The sequence below is a fragment of the Bombus impatiens genome, unplaced genomic scaffold (assembly GCF_000188095.3).
Source record: "Bombus impatiens unplaced genomic scaffold, BIMP_2.2 scf_0152, whole genome shotgun sequence".
Taxonomy (NCBI): Eukaryota; Metazoa; Arthropoda; class Insecta; order Hymenoptera; family Apidae; genus Bombus; species Bombus impatiens.
In genome coordinates this window covers 204,249-220,315 of record NT_176571.1, presented here as the reverse complement: position 1 = coordinate 220,315, position 16,067 = coordinate 204,249, and the positions used below count along the sequence as shown (strand labels likewise).

The 16,067-nt window shown below is 45.4% G+C and overlaps 2 protein-coding genes across 2 annotated transcripts in view; both read right to left on the bottom strand.

Moving 5' to 3' along the window:
* Positions 1–16,061, bottom strand: part of LOC100747045 (homeotic protein antennapedia) — a 247,000-nt gene extending 230,939 nt beyond the window's left edge. The window contains exon 1 of the mRNA XM_033319431.1: positions 15,950–16,061. The gene's annotated coding sequence lies outside the window, so the exon portion shown is untranslated. The remainder of the gene's footprint in view (positions 1–15,949) is intronic.
* The window catches only part of LOC100747402 (homeotic protein ultrabithorax), a 124,362-nt gene continuing 116,225 nt past the window's right edge, over positions 7,931–16,067 (bottom strand). The window contains exon 4 of the mRNA XM_033319434.1: positions 7,931–7,948. Coding sequence (XP_033175325.1) covers positions 7,931–7,948 — 18 coding nt within the window. The remainder of the gene's footprint in view (positions 7,949–16,067) is intronic.

The following is a 16,067-nucleotide window of genomic DNA, read 5'->3' as shown; positions in this document are numbered from 1 at the left end:
ATTAGTTGCAGAAAGATGAACAATTATCTGACATTAATTATTCTACAATTATAGTCGTAGATTAGTTGTCATTCTTCTATCAACTTCTTCATAATTCATCCACTCTTTCTTCGATCAATCAACTTCAATAGTATTTGCCAAGAAAAAAAAGATTAAAACCACTCATTTTGAGTGAATCGGTGGTTCTACAATTTTCTTCATAGGAATGTTAATCGTAGGCAGATGAACAATTATCAGACGTTAACTATTCTACAATTATAGCCGTAGATTAGTTATCATTCTTCTATCAACTTCTTCATAATTCATCCACTCTTTCTTCGATCAATCAACTTCAATAGTATTTGCCAAGAAAAAGAAGATTAAAATCACTCATTTTGTGTGGATCGATAGTTCTACAATTTTCTTCATAGGAATATTAGTTGCAGAAAGATGAACAATTATCTGACATTAACTATTCTACAATTATAGTCGTAGATTAGTTGTCATTCTTCTATCAACTTCTTCATAATTCATCAACTCGTTCTTCGATTAATAAACTTCAACAGTATTTGCCAAGAAAAAGAAGATTAAAACCATTCATTTTGAGTGAATTCGTGGTTCTACAATTTTGTACATAGGAATGTTAATTGTAGGAAGATGAACAATTATCTGACATTAATTATTCTACAATTATAGTCGTAGATTAGTTGTCATTCTTCTATCAACTTCTTCATAATTCATCAACTCGTTCTTCGATTAATAAACTTCAACAGTATTTGCCAAGAAAAAGAAGATTAAAACCATTCATTTTGAGTGAATTCGTGGTTCTACAATTTTGTACATAGGAATGTTAATTGTAGGAAGATGAACAATTATCTGACATTAATTATTCTACAATTATAGTCGTAGATTAGTTGTCATTCTTCTATCAACTTCTTCATAATTCATCCACTCTTTCTTCGATTAATCAACTTCCACATTATTTGCTAGGAAAAAGAAGACTAAAACCACTCATTTTCTGTGAGTTCGTGGTTCTACAATTTTCTGCAGGGAAAATTAGTTGCAGAAAGATGAACAATTATCTGACATTAATTATTCTACAATTATAGTCGTAGATTAGTTGTCATTCTTCTATCAACTTCTTCATAATTCATCAACTCGTTCTTCGATTAATAAACTTCAACAGTATTTGCCAAGAAAAAGAAGATTAAAACCATTCATTTTGAGTGAATTCGTGGTTCTACAATTTTGTACATAGGAATGTTAATTGTAGGAAGATGAACAATTATCTGACATTAATTATTCTACAATTATAGCTGTAGATTAGTTATCATTCTTCTATCAACTTCTTCATAATTCATAAACTCGTTCTTCGATTAATCAACTTCAACTGTATTTGCCAAGAAAAAGAAGATTAAAGCCACTCATTTTGTGTGAATTCGTGGTTCTACAATTTTCTCCACAGGAATATTAGTTGCAGAATGATGAACAATTATCTGACATTAACTATTCTACAATTGTAACCGCAGATTAATTGTCATTCTTCTATCAACTTCTTCATTCATTCTCGTCTCTGCTTATCGTAACTGGTTCAACTATTGTAAATCCAACTCTTAGCAGAACCGCGAAAGTTTACGTTAGAAGCTCACCCGTCTTCTACGAAAGAAATTCCCGATACGTGGAGCAATCGAGTGCTATATTTCACGGTCGTAAATCGAATCTCACGGCCTCGGTTCCCAACGAGCGTTTAAGAAATTCAAGCGCGCGAATCGAGAAAAAATAACCGACGGCTAATATCCATGTGCAAGAGCAGCGTTCTAGCCCGCTAGAACAAGAAACGTACGGAAGGGTGCAAGCGAGAGACAGAGAGAGGAATGGAAGAGGACGAGAAAAGGGATGGGGTTGAGCACGGAGCGGTTATTATCTATCGCTCTCGTTACCACAGGTTGCTCGTAAACCGGCCGCATCAAGAGGATGGGGCGTTTGGGTTGGAGAGCAGAAGCATAGGTAGGTAGATACCGGTACTCATATCGTTGTCGTCGTCCCGTACCCTCGTGCCACCGCTGCTAAACCCCGTTTTCCTTCCCTTTCTCTTTCTCTTTCGCTCCTTCTTGCTATTTTATTCGGTTACCCATGCAGGCTATCGCATACAGTGCGAATGGACGGTTGCGTCGAGGGGACACTTGAAAAATCTCCACTTACGAGTGCCTTTCCTTCCTTCCAACGATCCACCATCGATGCCGATTGCTTTTTATCCCCCTTGCCTCTTGTCCAGTTCTTTGTTTCAAGGAGATACCATCTAGCCCTCTTCTCGCTCAAGGATCGCTCCATCAAACGACTTTATCGCGCAAGCGATCGCATCTGCGATTTTTCCTACCCAGACGCGATACAGACAATTTTCCCTGCGTTCTACGATTCTCACTTCGATTAGGAGATTGCATTTTTTACGAATCTAGTAGCACTAACCAGCGGTTTACTTTATTTTCTTCAACCCCTCCGCGGAAGTCTCAGGTCAGAGTCGAGCGTAACCGATAGAGTTGGAATATTCCATTTTACTGGGAAATTGATACAACGATAAAAAGCAATAGTCTCTGTATAAGATACAGAATTAAAGGATAAAATTGTTACACTCAAAATGAATAACGTAAATGCAATTATCTACGACTCAACAGTACGTTTAATACTTAAGACGAGAAACCAGGGTTATCTAACGATAATAAATACCGTTCTCCCAATTCGCACTTACTTGTAACTAAAAAAAAAAAGAAAAAAAACAAGGTACACCCACACAGTCTCAGTCTTGAACGCGACGCAGGATGAAAAAAGGTGGAAGAAACCCGGACGACACAGAAACGCATCGGCGTCGCCCCATAACTTCAATGCGTTCGCAGTCTATAAACGCGTAGGAAACACAATGATGATCGATATTTCAAGTGCGAGCGACGAGCGAGAGGAAACGAGACGGCGCGACGCTGTGTGTAGTCGCAAGAAGCGTACGTGTGTGTGAAAGAGAGACGGAGAGATCGCTAGGTCCACCGATGGCGAAGGGAACGGCGAAGGGCGCGAGACGGCGCGGAGGAAGTTCGCAGAAGCATCGGATTGAGATGGAGTCGCAAGTTTTTTATCAGAGCGACGTTGCACGAGCGCGAATTGCGCGTAACCCCCGCGGGGCAACAGCACGCCCGTCGCGACAGGGGGCAGCACCAACACCGTACCGGACCCGATACTGCGTGGTGTGTAGTTGCTGCGAGCAGCCGCTGCACCAGGAACTCATAAATCTCCGGGGATATAGATGGCTCTAGTGTCGCGTGAGGTTGCAAGCTACCCCATGCAGGGTGCCGTGGAACGCCCTCCCGCCCCTACTCTATCCCCCATACCCAACCCATTTCTCTCTCTCTTTGCTTCTCTCTGCCCCTCTTCGTCCATCCTTGCCCCACGGTCTTCGTCGTTTTCTCTCACGCGACGTCCTTTTCGTCCGTCGAAGCCAGGCCAAGTTCCATCGGTCTTCCTCCGTTCCCGAATACGTCGAATTACCGAAATCCCACCTTCGAAACCAAAGGTGGTCCCTTCTAAGCGAACCTCTGCCGAGAGATCCTTTCCTCTCTTTCTATCGTCGTGATATTTCACACCGGGTCGTACAGTCTCGGCCAGGTAAACGAGATCCTAGCGGACCGTCGCTTATCGACCGACTATCGATTTAGATACACGCGAAATCGTGGAAGAGTAGAAAAATCGTGTCGACCCGTGGCACGCGGCGTTTCCTTCTCACTCGCCGCTGTTGTACACCCACATGGGGAAGATCGAGGAAGATTGGACGCAAGTCAGAACATTGTCCCGTGTCCCAGCATAATTGACTCGTTGGTTGTATGAAGAAGAGAAGATATAGGAGGAAAAGCATCGTGGGTATTCGATGACGAGGGAACATCAGCCGGAAATAAGAGGGGATTCTCGCGCAGACGGCGATCCCCGGCGTGCCCCCGCAGTGTTTACACCGGCAACATTTTCAAGCGTACCCGGGCGAAATATTACCGTATCGCCTCGTGCCGGAGAGTGATATCGCCGGGTAATATATCGCTTCGCGTGTTTTATAGCGACGCGTACTCTCCCTTATAGTGGGTGTACCTAACTGAGCGGATATCTTGGCCGGGTGCGATGCGACCCAGGGATATATCGGACACCATGGAACAGGCACGAGATCCTCCTTAAACCCACAGCGAAACGGAATGCTGCGATGCCGGGATATAGCACGCGCGAGAAAACGATAGTCGGCAGAAATAATGAAGAAATCGTCGCATTTCTTCGCTTCTCTAAGAATAACGTAAATACCGTGCAGATTTGCCACGAGTGCTGGTCTCGTTCGTTCTTTCTTACACACATAATCATAAAAATAAGCACGTGTATCGACTGGAAATTCCACGTACATTGTCATGTACGAATTAGAACATGTAGCAGCGAGTAACGTCGCGAATAATCTGTTTGTTTTTAGATCTGTACAGGAAATAATTAATCGGAAGCTAGCTTGTGCAAATGGAGGCGAAAAGTGGAGTCGTATAGGGAGGAAGAGTTACGCGATCGTTGGAACATCGAAGGAAGATTCGAGATCGTGGATGCAGGTGTAAATCGAGCAAATTGAACGTGGTCAAATTTTTGAGATACTGGCGGAACCGTCTGTCCTCTCGTAGGCTGCAGGACGTGCCAGGAGAAATGCGGCAATTCCTATAAGCGAAGAGCGCGAAAGAGCGCCCTGCCGAGCCAGAACTGCATGTTGGTACGACTCCAGTGTAGGAGTAAAACGAGTACATAGACGTCTGAGAAGCGGCAGAAAGAAGAAAGAGAAGGAGGGGCAGGAGGAAAAGGAAGAAGAGCGAGTAATAGAGTAGAGGTAGAGGAAGGGAGAAGGAGCGAAAGAGACGAGGAGGTACGCGGGTCCAGGGGCCAGAAAGCCAGAAACCAAGCAAGCCAGCGAGCCAGCCAGTCAGACCAGCCAACCAGCCAAGCCAGAGAAAGGAGAGAGGACGACGCCGATGATGAATCACCCACCAGGAGTGAGCAGGAGTGAAGGAGAGAGGAGGGCAATAAGAGGACGAGGTACGCAAAAAAGGCTGCACGTTGGAACGCGCTAGAGCGAGTCGCTAACTGACTTATCTACACATCGGAGTATCAAGTCGTCCTCGACGCCCCAGTGTAATGAGCCGTGTGCCGGTATTTCGGTTGTTCCAGTTAAATAAAGAATAAGTGAAGATTGTTACAGGTAATTTCGATCGCTGCCATGGAATTGAGAAAAGAAAAGAAAAGGAACAAAAAAAAAAAGGAATCGGGTAAAAGTGAGGGAGCAGTTCGAAGGAATTGCGAAGGGAGAAATCGCGAAAGAGAAGTGGTATACGGTTTGTAATTGGTATCGGGGAAAACTGAATCCTTCCCGTGGGCACGTGAGCGAAGAAAATCCGAGGGGTGGAATTCCCGTCGCCGAGGAAATTGGGTTCGTCGTCGCGAACCAGCTAGAGGGTAGAACGAGGAAGCGAAAGAAGTTCCAGTATCATCAAAGACCGCGTAGATCGCTGCGACTGTGGATGTGTACACACCGATGCGCTTTATATAGAAGTTGCGTTCGCTCGGTCACGGGTAATGGTTTTACGAGCGTCAAGGGTGATATAAAGAAAATGAAAAACACACCAGAGCTACTGGCAACATGCGCGGGATATAACTACGCTCCGTCGTCCCTTCCTTTTCGTCTTCGCTGCTTCTTCTTAAGTTTATATACAGCCGAGTGAAGAGAAAAAGAGAGAGTGGAGGAGTCAACTCAAAATTCTAACCACCCTTTCCCACCTCCTTGTGATTTAACTCCCCGCGGAGTGCGTCGCAATTAGTTCTCATATTTCGCTACCGCTCATACCGTTGCCTGAACTTTTAAAGCGCCTTCGCGCGCTCGCACGCTCCAGCGTGGATATGATTTATTCGATCAAGAAGCGTAAACTTCCCTCCAAACTTTTATTCCATTGTCCGTTTTTAGTCGAAAACGAATAATTTACCGCGGCCGCGGTCTGATGCGAGAATAATCTGCCGAGGGATCGAGCGAGACCACCGACAGAGTCCCTCCGACTTGTTCCACCCCTTGCCATAATTTGCAAAGATGCGCAACTTTTTCAGGCATTAGAATAACGAAGGAGGCAGCGGCTAAAAGTGGCGTCAATTTTTTCTCGCTTCGTATCGTCGGATATTACGCTTACGTAATACGGCTGTTATCTCTTCCACCCCTTTCGCCTGTACAACTCGCGTTTTATGAAGTCTCGCCGCATTTCTCTTTGCGTACTTCTATTTCGTACAAAAGAATATTTATATCGTACTATTTAAATATTTAAATATCATTTTATTTCAAGCGTTTAAATATCAAGAAGTCGCAGAGGGTTCGTTTATAAGTTAATAGAAAAAGTAGGAAAGTTTAGAAATGAAAAAAAAAAAAAAATATGGAGAGTATATAAAGTTGGCGCGAGAACGAAAGAAAAGATGCATTCCCGGTTTTTTTCCAACTTCCACCGCGATCCAGAAGTGTATCTTCCTGAAGGGTAAGCGTCCCGTCGAGTGTATGGCAATTAGGCAGCCCGTTCACCCTGCCGCGGCATCCTCGTAAACTTGCTCGCCTTTATGCACGGCCCACGAGCGCGAAGAAGTTTTCGAGAACTTGAACGGGACTCGAGAAAGGTTACCTCGATACTACGATGTGTGTAAGTGGGTTGCGAACGAGGGAGAAGTTGACGCGACCGAGGGTTCCGGTCGCGTACAATGAACGCATTACACGAGGAATCTTTGTAACTCGAGGACAGAGTGGAGAAAGAAACGCGTTAACGCCACCTATAACTCATACTTCGAACATCTGCACGACCAATAAAATCTTTCCAACTTCTTCGCTACTTCTTTCTATCGATCCTGATTTCTTGTTACAAAATTCCTTGAAATTTATATAGGAACGCAAACGTGACGAGAACGTGCAAAGTAAAAGACGATCGATAGGTAAAACCGTGAAGGTAGGAAATCGACGGAAGTCGGTCACACCACGGATGAAGACATTAATCTCGTTCCGCGATAAAGTAATGCGAACAATGATAAATTCCACGCGGGGATATTTATTACGTGCGCGCGGGCGCTCGTGGTCAAGGAACATTTAGCTCGTACCACTTTATTTCAACGCGATCTCGCTCCCGGGTGGTCTGTATAAATAAGCAGCCGTCCGAAACTGGAAACGTTCGAGTCGAGAGTGGAGAGAGAGAGCCGCCGGACGATATCCCTATTTCGAATCGTTGGAACGATTTTCACGCGTTTCTTTTTAATTAAGCTACCGGCCGCGTTGGCGTTGCGTTATCGGTCGCAATTATTCGCCGCTGGACACGGGCACGGCATATGAACACCGGGGACTTCCCTACTGCCCGCGATTGATGGACAACGCGGACGCGCGCGCACGGTCATTCTTGCCGCGTTAAACGAACCGTGTAATCGCGCACACGAGACACGTAGAGAAATGCAGCGCGCCGCGAGCACCGAGACTGTCCGTGTGCTTTTTCAGCCACGACGAAGAAGGCGTAAAACTACTCGTGAAACGTTTGTCGCGGCTCTTTTGCCGCGCGACAACTCGTGAAACGGTTAACACGCGTCCACCTCGTTGTTCTCGACCTGTTTTTCTATATAGCGATACAAATCGATTTCCGAACATCAACATCTGGAAATTTCTACCATTCAAGTAATCGCACAATTTTAACGAACAAGCAGCACCTAATGAATTTTATATACCGCAAGTATCGCTACGTACGCAAATTTTGTAGCGTTACGATGAGAAACGATATTTTGTTTCGAAATTTTGATTTTAGTTACTGATAAAATATGCTTTTACGAACCGTGCCGAATATAGACCTGTTTTAAACAAGCATAGCACAAGAAAAAGAAGACGAAGAGATCGAATTCATGGTATCGGTGGTGCCTAGAAAAATTAAGTAGTTATGTAAGATAATTTGGCAACGTCGCAGCAGCCATCACGCTGTAGTCCGAAAAGAGTAGGAAGGGAGAGGAGAGAGACAGAGAGACAGGGAGAGAAGAAGGGCGACGATGTGGCGTGTATCGTATGTGTTAGAAATATCCAGGCAGACGGAGCGAAGCGTATGCCATCCTCTCCCTGTGGCTAGCCAAGACCCGAAAAGAAAAAGACGAAAAAAAACGGCTATGGAAGCCTTAGGTTTTGTGTTGCAAGAGATTCTAGTCGGAGGCTGTATGCCGTTGCCTCCTCTATCCCGTTCTATGACCCACAGCACCCTAACCTCAAAACCGAAATGGAAGAGGATGAGGAGAGGCAGCAGGGAGGGTGAGACACGAGGGAATTGAGGTGGGAGGGAGAGGAAGTAAAGAAAAGATCGAGATGGCGTTACGATTCTCCGTTTCTCTTTCTTTTTCGTCCAACGTCTCCGCTGCTCTTTCCACCGCGTTCGCTTCGGAGCCCGGGGATTCTGGGAGTTTTTAGAGTGCGGCCCCTCATTGTTGTGTAAATGCGGGCCAATGGCGCCGGCAGACGGGGCGCGCGCAACTTACTTTTAAATGCTAATACCGTTGTACAAAACCGGGTTTTACGAAATTCGCGGCTTCCTTCAGGCTGCGGATCAGCGGCTACATTTATTAAGCTATCAAGCCGCGCGAAAAAGCCTTTGTTTATGCCTGATCGCGCGCGCTGTGTAGCGCTGCACGGTGCTCAACCGCCGCACCGTACGAAAATTTCACGTAAATTAAAGCCCGATCCCTGAGCCGGACCCTTTGTACTCGAATTCTGAACGTTATTAAGAGCAAGAAAAATATTTTCACGTCCGGAATTATTTCGGCCCGTTCTAAAGCGGATAGATGAATTCACGCGACAAGCAAGTAAACCTACGAGTAAACAAGCCGCTGTCGTCCGTTCGAGCAACGTCAAGGAAATATCTACGACGCAAATTAAAATACGATCTTGACTTTCGAACTCCATGCTCGTAAATCTCATCGTGACTAAAAAAAAAAAAGAAGTATAAAAAGGAAAGAAGGAAACATAGGTGTTTTTTTGATGTCCAATTATCCGTTCGTCGAGTGACAAATAAATTTCCTCGACACCTTGAATTTACACCGAAATCATCAAGATACTCCGATACCACGCCGTCGGTCGTCATGGCAGAATTTACGACGGAAAGTAGGCGCACGCGAAATGAAAGCAAAGATAATAAGCAAGAGATGAGTAGAACGGCAGTGCGAGAGAGTAAGAAAAAATGAAGAAAGAAGGCATTGGAGAGCCGAGGCAATCGTTTCAAGCCCAAGGCTATGATGATTCGTCGTAAAGAGATAAGAGGAGGAAGAAAGGCCTCGATAAATGAAGTATGACATTAAGACGTAGAACGAACTGCAAGGACGCGATCTGCCGGACGATCCGGCAACTCATAAGTCTCCCCACTCCAGGCAACCACCCTTTGGCCGGGAATCCCCCACCCCCAACGTGCTGTTGGCCAGCGTGCAAGCGGATGTCCCGGACGCACGGGCGTAGACTTTACGAGAGTTCAAGTGGTATCAGCTAATAATGACGGTCGTAAACGTCGCGATAGAATCAACAACGAAGAGTTATTGCCAGCCAGTTACGTGGCAACGAAAGGCGTAAAATGGTAATGAAGTGTAATCAAAACAAATCATAAAACAGCGGATAGAACAGTCCGCACCCGACTCTCTCGTAAGACACGGCCAAGAGCACGTTCCTGCTCTGAATTCGTACGCACCTGCTGCACACGAACTTATCTCCGGTGGCCTTGCGAATATATCCTCTCCCCATAATGTACAGATTAATCGTCGATCAAGAAGGATGATATTGACTTGCAAATGGGTGAAACCTGATGCACAATCACGTTTCACGAGAATTTCGAGAAATAATAATTTTTTTCTTTTTAATATCGGAAGAAATGCATGGAGTATTCGATTAGACGATTTTTTTTTTTTTTTTTTTTTTTTTAATAGTGGAAGGAAAGGGCAATGAAATTTATAGTAAAGTCTCGAATAAGATAGGGGAAGATAAATTGCGGCGGTGAAAAAGTGGTAAAAGTTGAAAAGGAGATGAAGAGACAGTGGTTTCACGGACAGTGGTCACGCTGAAATTTTTCTAGGACGTCTGCTCGAGAGGTAGGTCAGGGTCTGATTGCAGGAAGGAAGCAGTTAGGCCCGGTTAAAGTCGTTAAGCCAAGTTTACGAGGTGTTACCGGGAGCGTAACCTGTAAATCTCAAAGGCAGCGGAGAGAGCGCGTGCCAGTGGCCGCCCTTGGAAAGGCCGCGGAAGGGGTAATGGATATAACCGGGGTGTAAGAACCGAGGTAAGACTGCTCGAGCGCTATAAACGCTTTTATGGATCGTAAAATGTCTTCCTTTACAGCCAATAAAGATCCCCGACCTACCGTTTGACGAGCAGGCAGTTGAATATATGCGCGCGAAAGAACGAAAGAGCCGAACGAGAAATAGAAAGGCAGCGAGAGGAAGAGGGAGGAAAGATCGTGCATCAATCTGTCGGAATCACGCTTTACTGCGCAATAAAATCACACGCTGTCGGTACTTTATTCCGTCTTCATGAGGCCGCTAGTCGCGCGGCTTTATTGGATTATTGACGAATAGCCATGAGAATGCGTTCGTCGGGAAAATGCAAGCGGTCCAGTCGAGTCAGCGCAACAGCGTATACACGTACAGTGTACACGGATACACAGGCACGACCCCGATATCGCATACATACAGTTGCCTTGAGCACGGAGCACGGATCCCGACGTTGAGAACCAGAACCATCAACGTAAGTTACTGTACGACCGCGTCGATAAAAACAACCATAAAATGCATTACCGGCCATCATTGGACTACCGTGGAATAGCGTTAAGCTGGGTAAGTAGGAGCGAGTTCTAAATTAAACGGCGTACCGATTGAGCCGTCGGTAAAGCAGAATCGCTGCTTTATCAACCGAGAATGTGTCGACCCGTGCTGCCATCTACGACGGAAACGAGCAATTAACAAAAAATAGTGCCGCGCAGTACTACAGAATTTTCCACCTCGAAGATTTTCTCGCATCCCTCGCCACCAACGAATCGCCAGACTTTTCCGCGATAGTGTTCGCGAGAAAAATTCCGGGGAATAAATCCTTCCTGTCCAGTATGTAGATTTATATCGACGAACATGGAGACGAACGATAAAGAGTGACGAGCCAATACGACGAAATATACATCGCCGTTAGTCTCCGCCTTAACCACGCCCTCGGAAGCAGGAGTGAGGCGGCCATAATTAAGCTCGATGTCGTTAAAGCCACTAGATGGCATCGCAATGCCATAGACCAAATAACAGTTCGTGCAAAGCCGCTTATACTACTTACTATACTCGCGGTTCCTAGCATCGTTAAACATACCTTATCGAGTTCCTATGACACGACCGTGTACAATTCATATTTCAGACAAATATCGACGAAGCAAAGATCGTCGTTTCATCGTGCACCGTCAAAACCGATACAAACTTAACGAATCACCGTGTATCAACGATAGTATTATCTAGATAAAAGAACGGCAAAAGTTGCGATCTGAGACGCTCCCGCCGCGACGAAATAGAATCTGTCTATAGATCTGTGGCTCCGGGAACACGATTTCGGGATCGAGATACCTTTAAATATTTCTAGCTTTCAGACTCGGGCCCCAGTGGCGCGATTTATCGCCTATACAGGGCAAACTTTCCTATAAAAGTAGATCGCCGGAATTCCTCTAAATTGCCTTTTCTTGTTCACTGTCAAAATTTATCTTCGCGTATATCTGTGCCATGGCACCGGGTCGGCCCGCGAACAAGCGATCGACACAGGCAATTCTCGATACTCCGTTCTTTATTTAGGCGACGAAAAAGGCTGACGTATGGACGTACGCCACCAGAGGTCCGTCAAATTCTTGCACCGTGACGACTACTCGTACGATAGCACGCCGCGAGAGTGCACTTTCTTAATTGCGCGTAGTCTCTGTTCCTCCGCGTGTTCGCGAAGCGGACAAAAACTGGCGGTCAATCGTCGCCGACGACGAAATGTAAATTGCACGGAAATTCGACGACGAGCTCCGAAAAAAAAAAGAAACGGCCCTAAAATATGTATATCTCGTTACATTATCGAAGCGTGGCACGATCGCGAATTTAATGCAGCCCCTCCGCTATCAATGCAGGATTTAATGAGCCCGCGAAACAATGCAACAGAAACGCGCATGTACTGGGGAACGCGCGCGCGCGCGCGCAACCAAGTCTACTCTAATAAATAACGTCGTAAATATGTAATTAATATGGTAATATAATTCAAATCGTAATTTATCGTGCCGCTAATCGATTTCGCGTCTCGATACGATGACGTTGCCACCACCACCACCGCCGCCAATGCGCTACTGTTCCAGCGTAACGCGATTATAGTTGCTGGCAGTGTTCCATGCACCCAACCTAACGATCTACTTTGCGTCGTAAAAACGCGGCCGGCACGTGGTTACGCTGATAAAGGAGCACAGCAACGATAAAGAAGAAGTCGGATAATAATCGCCGGTATAAAAGAAACGTCGCTGAATAACCGATCGTTTCTGCTTCTAATCGATCAATGAATTTGTTATATTGATAGATATAGCTATGTACACTTTGGCCGCGTGGTAGGTAGATATTTATTTATTAACTTTAGACTTAGGCTATTTCAAAATTTAAAACAACATGTACATTTAATTGTCAACTTTATTTTGTTATAATTACAAGGTCCATTTACATCCTATCACACAAGCTGTCCCGTAACTTACGATAATTTATGTGCTTGAATTTGTCAGAAAGATTCTAAAATTTTCTCCAAAGTGTTCAAAATTTGATCGTAAAGAAAAAGGATTCAGAGAAAGAGAGAGAGAGAGAGATAGAGAGAGAAAAAAAAGACAGGAGTTGTTTTCGAAATGTCGCCGCGTTAAATCTTTTTCGAGTCTGCATTCCACGGAGACTTTGATGCGGGATACGACCAGCAATGCATGCATCATGCATGCACTATGCTTGTGGCTATTTGCAAGGCTAAAATACTATTTTAAGGCTGGCTAACAACACGGCGAACCGATTTCAGGCAGTTGGGAAGCGAAATTCAAGTTTCACGAAAACGCGCAGCTCAACGACAACCGAACCAACCAACCAGTCCATCGATTAAACATCGCACACACTGGATCGGTATCGTGAAATCTGCACGCTCGGCCACAGTCTACAATTACGACGCGGTTCGTGGAGTTAATTGGCGAATTCCTCCGTCGGCAGGATGTCGACAAAAGGTACTTTATAAAGTTTTCCCGTTTATCCGGAAAAGCAGAAGCGTAGGGATATGATTCGCAACCGGCTGCGAATTATCGCGCGAATTTCTCTTCTTTCGCGCCGTTTGATAATGAGATTCTGAATAAGGTTGCTAGAAAATTGTCCGTCATAACTGTTATTGCTCGAGTGAGTATCGCTGTTCGAATGAAAATATTCGGAGAATATTTGGGAAATTTTGTACTTTTCAGTTCCATCGTCCATATTTTTATCAGCGACTGTTTTAACAAATACAGGATGGTTGGGTAACTGGTGGTATGGTACAAGCGGAAAGGGGATGATTCTAGGCGAAAAAAGAAGTCGAAAATATAGAATAAAAATTTTTCCTTCGAGGCTTTGTTTTCGAGAAAATCGACTTTGAATTGTCGCTCGGTACGCGTCCACTTTATCGCGTCTCGTTATAACGGATCTCACTGTAGATCGTTGTCGATAAAGTGCACGCGTACCCAGCGAAAATTCAAAGTGGATTTTCTCGAAAACAAAGCTCCAAACGGATAATTTTTATTCTATATTTTCGACTTCTTTTTTCGCCTAGAATCATCCCCTTTCCGCTTGTACCACCAGTTACCAACCACCCTGTATAATTTTCTGTATTGTTCGAATTAAAACACTCGGAGAATACTTCGCAAGTTTCATACTTTCCACCGAGTTCCATCGTCCGTGCGAGTCTTATCAGCGACTGCCTCGACAAATGCAATTTTTCACATGGTCGAAAATCTCAGGCCGTGGAAAAATACGTAAGGCTCAACGTCAAAGGAAGACGCGTAACAAGGACCGATGTGTAATGGCGCAAACCACCCCCTCATACGTGCTGCGAGGCAAAAGAAATCTGTACGAGAAACCAGTTGACTGAAGCAACGATCAAGTTGCGAGGGAAGACGAGAACGATTAATTTCGTAGTAACAACAGAGAGGAAGCTGAGTGTGGCAAACAGGAGAGCAAAGGGGAGAGGGAACGAACGTAATAACAAGTGAAAACGAAGGCGGCATGTCGGCTGGTCGACACAAAGCGTCCACCACGGCCAACATTTCCCGGGAATCCTTTTTTTTTCCATCCAAACATGGAAAGAGTCATAAAAGCCGGGTAGAGAACCCGGCGAAGCAGCGCAGGCTTTCGTGAAAGCAGAGAAAAAGCGGGGACCTTTTTTTACAACCGATATTGGCTTCGGCCAAGCAATTCGAAGGGTCGTTCGTTTTCTGGGAACGAATGGCCGCCCCCTGGACTAAAGTACAAATTATACCAGAGGATGCTGCGAGGCAGATAGCTAGCGTTTCAACGACAGAAGTTGCCATCTCTTTTGGCGGATCAGTTTCCTGTTTTTTCCTTTACCTGGCCAAAAACTTTCTACTTTCTTTTTCCAGTCACCCTCTTGCGACCATACGATTTCACTTTTTTTTTCTCCCGTTCTATTTTTACATCCTTCCACGGCTAAAGAGAGAAATTCGCCAAACTTTCGAATATATCGGCCACTGAATTTTCCTTAACATCGACGAATAATCCGAACAACGGTGGAACGAAGGAACCGCGTGGAATCGAGAAAATTGCAGCCGTTTCATTATCGTCCAGCCACCCAGTTATCCACGAGGAATTTAGAAGAATATGAAAATCACGATGGGGCAACATTTCACGCGAGCCAGTTGCTGCGGCAACAACAACAACCCCTTGAGATGCAGAAGCCCGCGAGACGGCAGAGTTAAATGCACGCAAACAGAATAACTTAGGAAATTATGAAGGCACGCTCGCAGGTGGTTTATCCTCATTAAGTGTACCGGATAAACTTAATTTTAAAGGCACGGGAGCTGGCTAAAAGCCCCCACCCCCGACACCATTTGTAACGCTCTCCAGCCGACATTTTCTTCGGGATCCCGTAACTTTCGTCGATGATATATGAAGCTTAATGCGCGTTAGAGGTCTCGCGAAACCGTTGTTCAACGCCGTCGGCAAATCCATTACCATCGAGTCGACTCACCCCTGGCGAATTCGCTCGACGCAAGGGTTAAGCTACTGCTACTTGGAAGATTTATCAGAACCTGGGGCTTGCTACGAGAAACCTAAGCTTTCTATGATTGCAGGTAATTTGTTTTTCAAAGGGTGAAACTCGCTTTTCGAAAGGGACCGTCGCAGACATCTTTTTCAATAAGAATTTCCCAACTGCTGGCGAGTTGACTCCTCGCCAAGATTGCACAGCGACCTTCTTAAAAGCGAAAAGATCTTAAAATCGAGATTCTGTCTGACGATCCGTGTAATTCTATATTTTCCACGACATTTCGCGAATTCGCGAACAGAGCGCCAGCTTTTCTCTACCGGTGACTTTGCCATCCGAAACACGCGCTAATTCGTCGTAATCGCGTCGCGATCTGAAACAGTCCGCGAAAGAGTAAAACACGGGCAGCCCGATCGCCGCGCACGGGAGGTGTTCTCGATCGGGTCAGAAATTGGCCGTTTAAGAGGCGAAACGGGGGGCGACCGATGGAAGCGCGAACGCGAACAAGCGAGAACGGTGAAAGAAGATGAGAGAAGAGAAAAAACGATAAAAAGGAAGATAAAGGCAGAAGGGCAAAGAAGGGAAAAGAGAAGAGAAAAATAAAAAAGGATCGGTATCGAAGAAGTCACTCACCTTTAATATAGCTGTGTACATTGCGGTGCTAGCAGAGGGTGGTGTGGATTGGTGGTGGGGTGGTCAGGGGGGCTCCGGTGCAGGGCGTACCCCTAGTTGGCCCCCTCCGGTCCCCCAC